The following is a 14,495-nucleotide window of genomic DNA, read 5'->3' as shown; positions in this document are numbered from 1 at the left end:
TGTTCTATATCTGTACAAAATCGCTTAGGCAGGTATTATTGCCTGTAAGAGAAAGTTATGGCATTCTACCACATCATTTAAACAGCTTAGAAAAGCCAAGATCCTGTGTCTTTTTTCCTGATGTGATTACGGGAAGAAGGTAACAATAACTTAAGTTGAGGTGAAGCGTATGTGCTCAATGGGATACTTAGTATGACGTGTAGTTTATTTTAAAAGAAATAGCAAGATTGAAAAAACCTTGCTGAAAACTTTTTAGTATAATTCCCAAGATATAATATTAGACTAGAAGAACAGCCTCTAAGGATAATTATATCCAAGCCTTTTCCCCCCAGTTTTATTGAGGTATGATTGTCATATGTTGCTGTGTAAGTTTAAGGTATACAACGTAATGGTTTGACTTGTGTTTATTGTGAAATTATTGCCACCATCAGTTTAGTTAGCAGCCATTATCTCAGATAGATACAAGAAAAAGAAAAAAAAATTCCATGTGATTAGAACTCTTAGGATCTACTTTCTTAAAATTTTGATGTATATCATACAAAATGTGTAATGCTTCACGAATTTGCAAGTCATCCTCATACAGGGCCATGCTAATCTTCTCCAAGATCATTCCAGTTTTAGTATGTGTGCTGCTGGAGCAAGCACCATGCCTTATTTTTTAGTGGATATTGGCATTGGAAGCCCTGAAACCATTTTCTAAATTTATTTTCCTTCTCAAATGGAAAAGGTTAAAAATATAAAATAAAATTTTTATACAATAATTAAAGGATGAGTGTTCTGATTGAAAAACTAAGGATTGAATACTCAATTTATAGAACTATAAATAGACAATATGCATGACAAAATGTTCAAACTCATTAGTAGAGAAATGCAAATTGAAACAAAAATGAGTTAGCATTTTCTTTTGATTAAAGTAATAAAGATATAAATGAATGATGATACCCTGTTCTGGAAAGCATATGAGAGAAATAATAAATACTCATGTACTGCTGTGGGCCAGAAGATTCTAGACTCTCTCTGGAAAGCAATGTGGAGATATGTGTTATAGACAGGTGTAAATATGTGTGTGTGTGAGAGAGAGATCTTCATAGATGCATGATCTAAGTTTCCTACTAGGAATTTATTCCATTCTGCAGCCATATTTTCTGCAAAGTTTTTAACTATAAGCATAGTCAGTGCATTGTTACTTTAATAGCAAATTATAAGAAGAAGAGACCTCAAGTATCCAAATATAGGCAGTTACCTAAAAAAATTCATCAAAATCATATCATGGAATACTGTATATCTATTGAAAATGATATAATGTAAAAATACTGAATCGCATGTTAAATATTTAAAACATACTGTTACGTGAATAACTAGACTTTAAACCAACATTAATGTGTGAATTCATATTTATAAATAAAAAAATATGAATTTGTAGGAAAATATTTAGAGTAATATATGTATACCAAAATATTGATAGTGATTGTTACTTATTTGTAACAACAATAAAATATGTATTTTAAAATTGTATATATAAAGTGAAAAACAAAATGTCAAGACTCTAATGTTATATTATGACTTTTGGTTGCCAAAATTGAAAATTCCTACCAGTAAAGCCAATTCTATGCCCACTGAACAGCTAAATGGCGAGTGATCCAGAAAATAAATGAAAAATAGTAGCCACATGGCCAGAAGAAACTGCTGGTATGAACTGCTTAGTATTTACAATATTTGTGGCAAATGGAATTTAATACATTCAACTCAGTATTATCAAACAGATATTTTGATGCCCTAAACATACAAACTTTTAGGATCTTCACTCTACAGAAAGTGAAATCATTTAAAAAAAAAAAAAGTCTGAAATAAAGGTGTGAGCAAGTTGGTTCCTGCTGGAGGTTCTAAGAGAGAACTCATCCATGTTTCTTTCCTAACCTCTGGTGGTCGCTGGCAATCCTTGTCATTCCTTGGCTTGTAGATATGCCTCTCCTATCTCTGCATAAGGACATCACTCATTGGATAGACCCCGCTTTAAATCCAGGATGGTTTCATCTCAAGATTCTTAACTGCTTGTATTCATAAAGATTCTATTTCTAAGTAAGGTCACATTCTGAAGTTCCAGGTATACAAGAGTTTTGAGGTGGACGCTATTCAGCTCGCTACAGACTCCCTTTATTTTTCCTCTCAAGGACAATCATTTTTAATTATATTCTTTAATAAACTTTATTCAAAAATAAGTAATTCAGTCCTATATTTTAATTCATCTAAAATATATCAGACAATTTGAGCTTTTAATTAGCATGAGATGTAACCCATTACCACTCTGGTTTAATACCATTCTGGCCAAAAGCAAAGAAATAGGGTGAATTAATTAGCTTGTTATTAGAATAGCTCACAAATGCCCATTCCCATTTTTATAGATTTGTACGAATCTGAACTCCAAATTTGAATCCCTCATTCATACTGATCCTTCTTCATTTCAATAATTATAAAGTGAATTTGGGAAGACAAACAATCTGGGCAGTTATGTTTGTAAGTTTACATGATATTTATTATAAAACAAAGTCACACAGACTCCATTTTTAATTTGAAATGAAGAAATAAAAGTCTTCAGGGAATAGTCTCATATCCTTAAAACATTAAAAGCAAGTTTTGCAGAGCCTTTGCCTTACTCTCCCCTGATGTGTGACCCAACTTCGGTAATGCCTGTTGCATTTCTAGATGTTGTGGGAATGTCTTCAGTGCTACAAGGTATCAAGCGGCCAGAAAGTACTACACACTGGTAGACTGACTGTGGTTTTAACTTGTCCCCAGGATATATTTAGTAATTTATGCAATTTCTAGTTCGCAGAAGTAATTGATTTTCTGTATGAATCTACAGTACTTTACAATGTAAGGATTTGACCCCATGTTTCCAATACCTTTAAGATATGTGAATATATTGATTTGTCTATTAGAAAATTGGAAATGCCAGAATGCTTTATTTGGATGATATAAATATTCAGGTGTAGAGACTCAAGCATTTTTTTTTATAATCTTCTTTCTGCTAGGTGTTTTTGTTGTATGCGTTTTTTACTAGGATAATGAGGCATCTGCAATAACAACGTAATTCAGAGTTATAACAAGGATTTTAAATCACTGCTATCAGTTTCATTGTGGGATCCCATGTCAACTAAATTTCAAAGTGTTGTTTTTAATTTTTGAGTGCTCTTCAGAGAAGGTTGGTTTGAATTGAATTAAAGAGTTTTCTTATGTTTCATGGCAATATAGAATAAACATAATGATAAGCATGTATCGGTATTTTATGGACTGAAAAATGAAACAATAGCATAGAATTTTACAACAAGGTTAACATTAGGGGAATAAAGGGAAATTATATTCTTTGAATAATGCACCATCTCTTACCATAAGTCCTATAAAATTAGAAATAGAACAGAATTACAGAGATTGAAGGCACTTAGTATTGGGGATAGAAACAGGCAGAAGACAATCTGCCTTCAACAATATATTTTTTAACAGCTAAGAAAAGCATTGCTACTTACACCATACTTTTTTTGAATAAAATTATACTTAGAAGCAGCTACGAAACACACATCCACAAGCATCCATACATACAGGCACAAGCATACACACACATGCCCATCCCACATACATGTTGAGATTGAACTATAGTCCCTGACAAACAGTGGGAAATACACCATTCATCTCATGCACAGCCCTTGTTTTGCAGAAGAGGTAACTGAGATCTGAAGAGTGACATTGCTAAGATCTACCAACTAGACTGTAAGCATTTCAACTCCTAGTTATGCCCTCATTGGACTACACAATATTGTCATCTTTAGCTCGCTGTATTGTGAATGACTCTGGCTATCATATGAATCTGTAAAAGATCATTGGTATTAAAACAATTTTAACATTTACAACAATAACACCAACATGAACTTTGACAACAACCACTATGTTGAAAACAGTATGGAGATTCTTCAAAAAATTAAAAATAGAACTGCCATATGATCCAGCTATCCCGCACCTGGGAACATATCCAAAAGAATTAAAATCAGGAACTAGAACAGGTATCTGCACTCACATGTTCATTGTAGCACTATTCACAGCAGCCAAGATAAGACAAACAATTCAAATGTCCACTGACAGACAAATAGATAAAGAAAATGTGGTATATATAGATACACAATGGAATATTATTCAATCTTAAAAAAATAAGGAAAGCCTGCCATTTGCAACAACATAGATGGACCTGGAAGATGTTATGCTAAGTGAAATAAGGCAGTCACAGATGGACAAATACCGCATGATTTCTTTTATATGATATGAGCTATCTAGAATAGTCAAACTCATGAAAGCAGAGAATAGAATGGTGGTTGCCAGGGGAGAAGGGGTGGGTGAAATGGGAAGTTGTTCAATGGGTATAAAGTGACAGTTATACAACAGGAATAAATTCTAGAGATCTGCTATACAACAATATTGTATTAATTAAAACAATTAAAAATTGTTAAGAAAGTAGATCTCATGCTAAGTGTTTCTACCATTACCAAAAAAAAAAAAAAAAAAAAAAGAGGACTCGAGAAATATTTTGGAAATGGTGGATATGTTTATTACCTTGCTTGTGGTGATGGTCTCCTGAATGTATGCATGTGTCCAAACTCATCAAAACGAATACATTAAATATGTCCAATTTTGGTGTATTAAGTATACCTTAACAAAGCTGAAAAACCTCTATAGGAAAAAAGCACTTTATGTTTTTTTTTCAAATTTAGTCTTCGTAACAATTTTTTATGTATATATTCCCATTTTATTAATGAGAAAACTTAGGCAAAGAAGGAGGGTAAGCAAGCTTTTCAAGGTCATATATCTCATGAGCAGTGGAGTAAAACTAATTTTGCCTGAATTGAAAAACCTATACTCCTAGCTCTTAAACTGTAGGTAATGTGTTTCTGACCACAGACAATGAATGTGTGATTTTCTGTGTATAAAGGGATACACGAAGTGGAATAAATAAAGTGGGAAAATGCGCAATTGAAAAAGGTATCTGTTGGATAATAAAAATTGAATATTAGTTTTGCAGATGAAGGAGCTGCATAACTCTAGAAGAAATTAAATCAAAGCTTTCCTATTTCTTTAAAAAATGCTATTTAAATTTTCTACTGACCCAACACAGGGAACACATCCCAGAAAACAACTTTTAGAAATACATGCACAAAAAAGAGTTTGATTCCAAACAGGCTTCCCTTTACCCCACCTTCAGTGAATGGGTGGATGGATGGATGGATAGATAGATAGATAGATAGATAAATGATGATAGATAGATAGATAGATAGATAGATGATAGGTAGATAGATAGATAGATAGATAGATAGATAGATAGATAGATAGATAGATAGATAGATAGATGATAGATAGATACTGTTTTGAAAGATTTTTAGATATCAGCTATAAGGTTTGGGGCTCAAAAAATTGCTTGTTCATGGTGATTGTTGCTATAACTTTTGAAGATACCCCCTCTTTCGAATGGCAACATTTTTTCTAAGTGAGAAAAAAACTTAATTCTACACTGAATTTGAAGTTTTATTGAACTCTTAGGTTGATCCATTGCCAAAATTACAGAATCATGGATTCTTTCCTGCCTCCCTGTTCATTTTTCAGTTCCGGATGTAGTATTTTAGACAACAGTTCCTTGCATATTTGCACAGGGCTTTATGTTTGCTACTGATGTCCCTCTAAGGTCCCAGGCTTGGCCAGGTAGGTCTGTGAAGACAATGTTTCTGGGGTCCCAACAGGAGATAGGACAGAACCAAGAGTCTTCACCCAAGAGCAGTCCAGGTTGTGATTAAAGCTCCACATAGTAACCTTGCTTAATATCTCTGAACCTTATTATCCTTGTCTCTAGACTGGGAGTAATAATGTATTCTGTGGCAGAATCATAGAGTATGTGAAAATTAAGTCAGAAAATAATTTGCATATGTTATCTTTATATCTATTAAATGTTTAATTATATAAACTATTTTAAAAGCAATTTGTCATTTGATTCTCAAAAGAACATTATAAGATGGAAAAACAATTATTACTTAATTACTTTATATGGGAAGTTGAGATTAAAAGAGCTTTCAGTACATCTAAAACTTGCCCAGGCAAGCACCCCTCACAACAAAAAAGCAGGAACATTGTGGTCTAGAATTCTGGAGGTAATATCTGGAATGCCTCTCCGAAAAGCCAAAATGTCTGGTTCTACTTACCACTGCACACTTCTCTAAGCATAGAAGGGTGTCATAGGTTTCACTCTGTTGGTACAGGTTTCAGAAGACAGAATGTAGATTCAGAAGACTTGGGTAAAGGTATTTTAAGAGAGGAATTTAGTTTTCTTTTATCCCTACTATATAAAACTAGGGTTTATCTGTAGACAATACTATAGTAAAGCAGATTCAGTGCAATCTAAGGAAGAACTTCTCTAACAAGGAAAACCGTTGAGGAAGTGCCCTCCCTTGGTGAATTTCTCTTTCCAAAGGTATTCATGCTTTATTTACAAGATCACTTTGTTAGATATACATCTAAATAACACTAGATAGGTCATCTGAATAAACATTGACTAAGATCTCTTTTGATATTGGGATTATATGTATATATTTAATTTTTTTAAATTCTTAATCTAGAATTCCTAGGTGTTTCTTGTGAGAGAGATTACACAGGTATATTCTAGAATAAAATGCAAATAAAAAATTTTAAGCTAAAACATAATAGTTCAAGGAAATTTGTCAGGATTTTCAGAGTGACCTAAGCACTATTGTATACAGAATGTTAAACCTTCATTATAGATGTCAGAGAGGATGGTATCAATAGCTTCTCTTTCCTGGTTGGAAGGGATACTCTGATCAGTAGGTTAGGCTGGTCAGGCAAGACTCCATTGGAGAAATACTTGATGGGTGGTCTCTAAATGGCCTCATAATTTCACTCCAAACTGTTAGTAGGTTTTGTTTTATTCAAAACCGAATTAGTGATACTGGCAAATACTCAACACAATATATACAAATAAAAATTTGGCAAAATTAGGAGAAATCTTTCTCCTTTCCAGTGAGATATTTTTAGTACTCATTTCTGCTTTCTAGTGGGATGTTTTAATACATTCCTACTAAAAATTAATAGATTCTGCACACAAAAAGTTACTTGACTTAAAGTCAAATGAATGGAACAGAATATTGGGCATTCAAAAAGATTTCCATTTATATGTCAAATATTGCATGTGATAAGTTGATATGTCAGTCAGGGTTCAACAAGAGAAACAGAACCTGTGGTGATGTGTACTAAGACATTTATTACAAGAAATTGGCTTAATTAATTGTGATGGCTGGCTAGGTGATTCCAAATCTATAGGGCAGGCCATTAGGAAAGGTAGGTGGAAACTCTGGAGCTGAAGTTGCTGTCTACATGTGAAATTTCTTCTTCAGAGAAGCCTTACTTCTGCTCTTAAGACCTTTCACCAGGTTGAATCTGCCCCCCTCCATATAATCTAGGATCATATCCCTTACTTAGAGTCAACTGAATATGGACTTCAGACACATCTATAAAATAACCTTCACAGCAACACCTAGATTAGTATTTGATGGAAAAGTGGGGACTTTAGTCTGGCCAAGTTGACACATAAAACTGACCAACACAGATGATATTCCTAATCATTGTTGGAGATGGTATTAACACAACTGTCAATCCATTTCAAAGAAAAATAAAGTTAAATTTCTAATTAATACAAAAGAATATTCTTGATGGTCTAAACCATGTCAGATAAGACCACTATGAAAGTCATGAGTTATAATGATTAGGTAAGCATTTCTTCCCAGAATTCTCTCCCTACTATTTTTAATTTTCTGGAAGAGCTCTTTAATCTCTCTGCCTCAGTCATCAACCATGGTGCCTATGAAAGGGTGCAGAATGTTAGCAAATTCAGATCAGTGTCATGTGAACTCAGAGACAAACCAAAGTGAGCACCAGCCTACCTGATAACGTTGGCTATTGTATTTTAACCTCATGTTTTCATGCGTGTTAAGCAACACCGTAGTGGATCTTTCAACAGCTGCTTTGTGTGTGCCTTCCATGTGTCAGGCAGTGTAGTAGGATCTGTGGTTATACAAATTAAACACCAGCAATAACAAAAACAATACCAGTACTAACCTTTCTCAGTCCATTTCTTCATGGAGCTTCGAGGCAATCTTAAAAAATTAGAAGCCTCTTGAGAAGATAGCATTTTATGTCATAGATACTTTTGTGTGGGTGAGTTTATCAAATTTTCTTCTCTAATAATATAATTTATTAACAGTAACTGCCCTGGACATTAACAAGTCCATTCTAACCATTACTTAACATCTCCAAGTAATAGTAAGTTAAAATTCCCCTTAGAACCAAGATTTACTCCTCTCCCTCTGCAAAAAAAATCTATAAATATGTAACTTTGTACATGATAAGCATCATTTCTCCAATACTTCATTTTCTTTTTTTTTTTAAGATTTTATTTATTTATTTGACAGAAATAGCCAGCGAGAGAGGGAACACAAGCAGGGGGAGTGGGAGAGGAAGAAGCAGGCTCCCAGAGGAGGAGCCTGATGTGGGGCTTGATCCCAGAACGCCAGGATCACGCCCTGAGCCGTAGGCAGACCCTTACCGACTGAGCCACCCAGGCGCCCCTCCAATACTTCATTTTCTTTACGAATTTTTTTGTTAACAAATATTTATGCCACTTTAGATTAACAGAAAAAATAAAGAGAGATTACATTTTGAACTTTATTAGGGTTTTTTAATTCCTTGAGGTTTAAGGACTAGTTGGTTTAAGCCCAGTCCTCAATGTCTCAAAAAAAAAGTCACATGGGTTTTTTAACAAGTGTCATTTGCTTTACAATAATTTGTCATGGTAATGAGCCACTTTGTGATTTAGTTAAAAAGAATATTAATTAGATAAAAATTTACATATATCACACTAGTGATACATAGGCCATTTCTCATCAACCTGTGTTCTCTGTGCTCTCTAAACTAAGCCCTGATGTCATCACTGTGTCCAGTATTTTACGTCCAAGTTATTGTGGAGATAGACTTTCTTCGTGCTTCTATTATGGAAAGTGATGCAAAACAAAGTATATTTTGTGATGGTTTTGAAACACAAAAGATCTAGTATTTTCTGCTTAAGTGCAGTGGCTTGGAGTCTTCTTTCTTGGCCCAAAGAAAACATAATCACTGACCTTGAATAAATGATGGAGACATAAATTTTTAGAATGACTGCTCTTGATTTATAGGCAGGCCTCTTGATTCACAGGCAGGCTGTGAGAAAAAATGATCCTTGCTATTTTTGATTATTTCTTCATCATTCATATTTTATATTCTGCATCTGCCCAGAAGCTATTTTCAGGGATACAATTTTATAAACTAGAAAAAAATAAATGAGAATATATGAAAAATAATTTGATTTCTTGCCATAATACTCCTGCCCTTTTAGCCAAAATAATAATAATTACAACAATCACAAGCCATGTAAAGTGTGTCTACTGCTGTTAAAATTTTACCAAAACTTCTGAAACCCAGCTAGAAATACTTGTTAATAACTTTTTTCCCCCTTTATGGAAAATTCTCTCATAGGACTGGAGAAAGGAAGTCAGTACAGTTTTCAAGTGTCGGCCATGACGGTTAATGGCACTGGACCGCCTTCCAACTGGTACACAGCAGAGACTCCCGAGAATGATCTAGATGGTAAGACCTATCTCCAATCTCTATCGTTCTGATTTCTATCTTCTTTGTTACTTCAGCTTCAAAGAGTCCCTTAATAGAAGCTGATGAATTCCAGCACTGGGGGTATTTATTCGTCCTATATCCTTCCATCCAAAACAAAACAAAGCAAAACAAAATACAAAATCCTCAGTAGGTTCTTCAACAATACCACATAAAATTATGCATTAATTATAGGCTTCATAAGTTATTTTTTTCAAGATAATTTAAAATAATCTTTTTAAAATTTATTTTATTGAATAACCAACCTTTAAATTTTCTTCACAGGAACTGCTACAATTTCTGATAATAATCATGAAATATAATTACTTCACTAGCTTCTCTTGCTCTTTTTTGATGCTTCAGCAAAACAGCAATATATATTTTTTGCTTGCTTGTGATATGGTCATTAATATTTGACACTTCATCTTTTTTTTACATAAGGAACAATCTGCCTTATTTACTTAATTGATAGTTGTCTTGAGACATGTGTGTATGAGATATGGAGATTTGCATAAAAGTCACTATCACTAATTTAAATATAAGCAAAACCTTCAAAATTAGCTGATGAGAAGGTTTTTGAAATAAAAATATCATGACTAATAAGAAAATAAAATTCAAGAGAAATGGGTAATAGAAGCGACAGGAAAAAAGTAATAAAGCAGAAATATACCATATAGAATTAGAGTTATAAATGAAATAAGTAGAAATTCATGAAAACAAGAGGTACTTGAAAAAGTTCATTATGATCAGTAAACTTCAAGCTAAGCGATTAAAACTGGGACCTAGGAAAAGTGACTAAAAGAATAAACATGCATGTATTGAAGATGTGAGGCACCAGATGACTGTCAAAATCACTGACAATGAAATCCTCTTATTCCTTCCCTGATAGACCTGAAAGCATCCAAGTTACTGCAAAGTAAAAATGCTATGTCCCTACCTTTTCCTCTCCCTTTTACTCTCTCCCCTTCCCTCATTTTTATTTATTTTTTTAAAGATTTTATCCATTTATTTGAGAGAGAGAATGAGAGAGAGTACAAGAAGGGCAGAGGGGGTCACTGGGGCGCCTGGGTGGCACAGCGGTTAAGCGTCTGCCTTCGGCTCAGGGCGTGATCCCGGCGTTGTGGGATCAAGCCCCACATCAGGCTCCTCCACTATGAGCCTACTTCTTCCTCTCCCACTCCTCCTGCTTGTGTTCCCTCTCTCGCTGGCTATCTCTATCTCTGTCAAAGAAAGAAAAGAAAAGAAAAGAAAAGAAAGAAAAAGAAAGAAAGAAAGAAAGAAAGAAAGAAAGAAAGAAAGAAAGAAAGAAAGAAAGAAAGAAAGGCAGAGGGAGAAGCAGACTCCCTGCTGAGCGGGGAGCCTGATGTGGGACTCGAACCTGAGACTCTGGGATCATGACCCGAGCTGAAGGCAGACACTTAACCAACTGAGCCACCCAGGTGTCCTCCTTCCCTCATTTTTATTCTTGTCTCAGTTCTTGCAGTGTCCCTTCTCTGGTTTGTCCTCCCTTCTTCTTTGAACTCTTCCTTCTCATTTTTCTCCTTCTTGATCTTTCCCTTCTCTAAGTAATTCACCATCACTTGTGATTTTCATATAGTCATAGATTCTGTTTCACAAAATAATGTGGCAGGGAAACAAGCAACAAATGCCATTTCCACAATAATGGTAATTCCTACCGGCACATTAAAGAATATTCATAGGAAACTTACTAAGTCTTGGGCACTGTGCTTAGCTCTGAGAGTATAATAGTAGATAAAAGACATGTTCCTCTCCTTGTGGAGCTTAGAACATGCAAAGAAAAACAGACATTCCAGGTGAAGTCATAGGAAATTGCCATTTCCTAGGTCAAAACTGGTTGAATATTGGTAGTATCCAATCTATCAACATAGAATGAATAGATAGATTGATAGGCAAACAGACATATAGAAGGTTTACCTTTAAATCGAGACTGGAAGGATGAACAGGAGTTTGCTGTGGAAAAGCATAAATTCCAGACTGAGGAAGGAAATGTGGAGGGCAAGGTGAATGCAGGTCTGCAGTCAAGACAGACCATGACATTATTCAAGACCTGAAGAAAAAAAAAAGACCATCAGGACTGAAGCACAAAGATGAAGTGTGTTGAGGTTTGAGAGATAGTGGGTTCTAAATCTGGCAAGACCAAATTAAGGGTTTTGAACTTTGTCCTAAGAATGTCATTAAAGCAATAATGTGCTTTATACTAAGCAAGTCATTAAAGGATTGTTTTAAAATAGTGACTTAATTATATTTGCATTTTGTAGAGATTACCCTGGTTGAAGCATAAACAATTGTCTCAGATTAGACAACCATGGGCCATCTCAGGACAACTGTAGAAATAATGTCAGATTTTATGGAAAAGTAACTGGGGGCTTAGAAGATGTTGTTTGACTTGTCTTAGGCATTATAAATCGAAAAGTTGTAGATAGAGCTACACAAAGTCACACTTCATAAAGCTTATATCCTTCACTAATACATTAGGAAACATTCATGTATTTATTTACTCAACATATATTTCTTTTATGAAGATCCATATACTACATATATCAGGCATTATTTTAGGTACCAGGGGTAAAGCAATAAATAAGGTTCCTACTCTAGGGATATAAATTTTATTGAGATAGAGATGGATAGTGATAAATGCTGTGAAGAAAAATAAAGCATCATGGAATAGAAAGATTAGGGTGTTCTGTTTAATGTAGGGTGTTGAGAAGATCTCTCTGATTAGGTAAAATATCAACACAGACCTCAACACATTGAGGAAGACAGCCACATGAATAGGTCCGGCAAGAGCCCTCCAGGAAGAATAACAAGAACAGACGTCCTGAAGCTGTAGCCCAATTGGTGGTGGAAGTACCAGCGGGGTCAGGGTGGCCAGGGTCTAAAGTCACGAGGATGTGCTCTGTCTTATTTAAAGAATAAAGACAGTTAGGATAAGCTACACAAATACCTTATTTTTCTATATATTTAAGAAATAACTTTTAAAGTTTATATACTTGTCCTTTATCCTTTCACTTACCTTTATGAGGTATATATTATTAGACTTACTTTTAAAGGAAAGTAAGTTAAGCTAAGAAAATTTAACTAACTTAATCAAGTCACTAAGCTGGTAATCGCAGATCTGAAACTCAGGACCAGGTTTTGTCAGTCCACTGGCTAATACAGAATATTGGAGGAAGACCTCCTCGAATCCTCTAGAACTGACCCAGTGACAATAAAAGACAGTGATTCAAGGCAGAAGATTCTAAGAAATGAGGTAATATCATTTACCCAAACCTAAGGGACTATATCTCTTACTGGAAGGAGTGAAAATAAATGGAGCAGAGGTGCCGAAGGTCCTATAAAATATCCAGGATGAATGGGGCTCTCCACTTGACTTATGAGCTCTTTCTCCTCACTCCAAATGACTCACAGTCTAGTGAAACCAAAATGTAAAATCACAGCCCCTGGGACGGCACAAACTTTCTATTTAACTGTATGCTTTTCATATCCATGCAATCTTAATATAATCCCATCCATACATCTATTTTAATCAAGAATCTCTATGCTGTGTTCATAAACAAAGTCTTAATAAATGCCGCTTAATTGGATTTGTTCGAAGGCTTCTGTACTCTTGGCTTTACAATGTCCCTCTTCTACGTGCACCATTCTTGTTTACTTTTTCCTTTCTTGAGTATTGACGTAGTTACTATGAAATATAATTAAGAACCCATCGTGTGCCCAGTCATGGGGAGTACAAACATGAGATAGGAACAGTTCTCTTGAGAGATAGATAATGGCTGCACTGATTGAAAAGACTTCATGAAAACGAATAGTACTTCAACGAAAAACTTCAGGAAAAGGAGGTTGACTGAGGTTACAAGGAAGTGTGCATGGCACAGCATAGTAGATATTCTTCAAAAAGAATGCCTTTAGGAAAATTATTTCTGCCACGGTTAGTTTAAAATGTGTCCTCACTCATCCAAGTGTTCCTCATTTGCCAGTCGATTATCTTAACACATTTCAACACATTTCAAATAATGCCTCTTTTCTCTTTCTTTCAGTTCCTTATTTGGATTGTAATTGTTGAGGCAGCTCTTGTCCTTGTTCATAATGTACACATTAGCAATCTAAAAAGATAAAAAATTAATAGACAAAAACTAGTGGAGTTGATGCTTCTTGTACATAATACTGTTATGGATTATGACTTGAAATTGTTCACTCTTTTTTTTTTAAGATTAATTTATTCGAGAGAGAAAGAGAGTGAGAGAGAGCACAAATGGGAAGGGAAGAAGGAGAGGGAGGGAGAGTCTCAAGCAAACTCTTCACTGAACACAGAGCCCATCCCGGGACTTGATCTCAGGGGCCTGAGATCACGACCTGAGCCAAAACCAAGCGTTGGATACTTAACTGACTGCACCACCCATGCGACCTGAAATTGTTCACTCTTAAAAGATGATGGAAACAGCCATTTTAGGGTATATAAGTATATGCGTGTGGGACAGATACATTTTACTAACTTTGTAAAACAAAGCATTTTATCAGCTGTAAGAAATTAATAAGATCATACATATTTGGTCCTAAGCCTTTTTAATTTATTGACCCATAACCTCTTTTCACTGAGTTACTCCTCTAAACTTATTTCAATTTCGCTTCCTTCCTCCTATTTCTCTTACTTTGAATGCATCATCGAAATATTAAAAAGCGTTACCCTTGGGATGCCTGGGTGGCTCAGTCGGTTAAGCGTCTGACTTCGGCTC

The 14,495-nt window shown here is 34.9% G+C and overlaps 1 protein-coding gene and 1 non-coding gene across 2 annotated transcripts in view; one reads left to right on the top strand and one right to left on the bottom strand.

The window, feature by feature from the left end:
* Positions 1–14,495, top strand: part of DCC (DCC netrin 1 receptor) — a 704,420-nt gene that overhangs the window by 512,576 nt on the left and 177,349 nt on the right. The window contains exon 14 of the mRNA XM_008693128.2: positions 9,613–9,723. Within this exon, the coding sequence (XP_008691350.1) occupies positions 9,613–9,723 (111 nt within the window). The remainder of the gene's footprint in view (positions 1–9,612; positions 9,724–14,495) is intronic.
* LOC121103300 lies at positions 539–645 on the bottom strand. The gene has a single exon (XR_005835456.1). It is a non-coding gene; the product is annotated as a U6 spliceosomal RNA (small nuclear RNA).

Source organism: Ursus maritimus, unplaced genomic scaffold (genome assembly GCF_017311325.1).
Source record: "Ursus maritimus isolate PB19 unplaced genomic scaffold, ASM1731132v1 scaffold_18, whole genome shotgun sequence".
Lineage (NCBI taxonomy): Eukaryota > Metazoa > Chordata > Mammalia > Carnivora > Ursidae > Ursus > Ursus maritimus.
The sequence above is the reverse complement of the archived record's forward strand: the minus strand, read 5'-3'. Positions and strand labels throughout refer to the sequence as shown.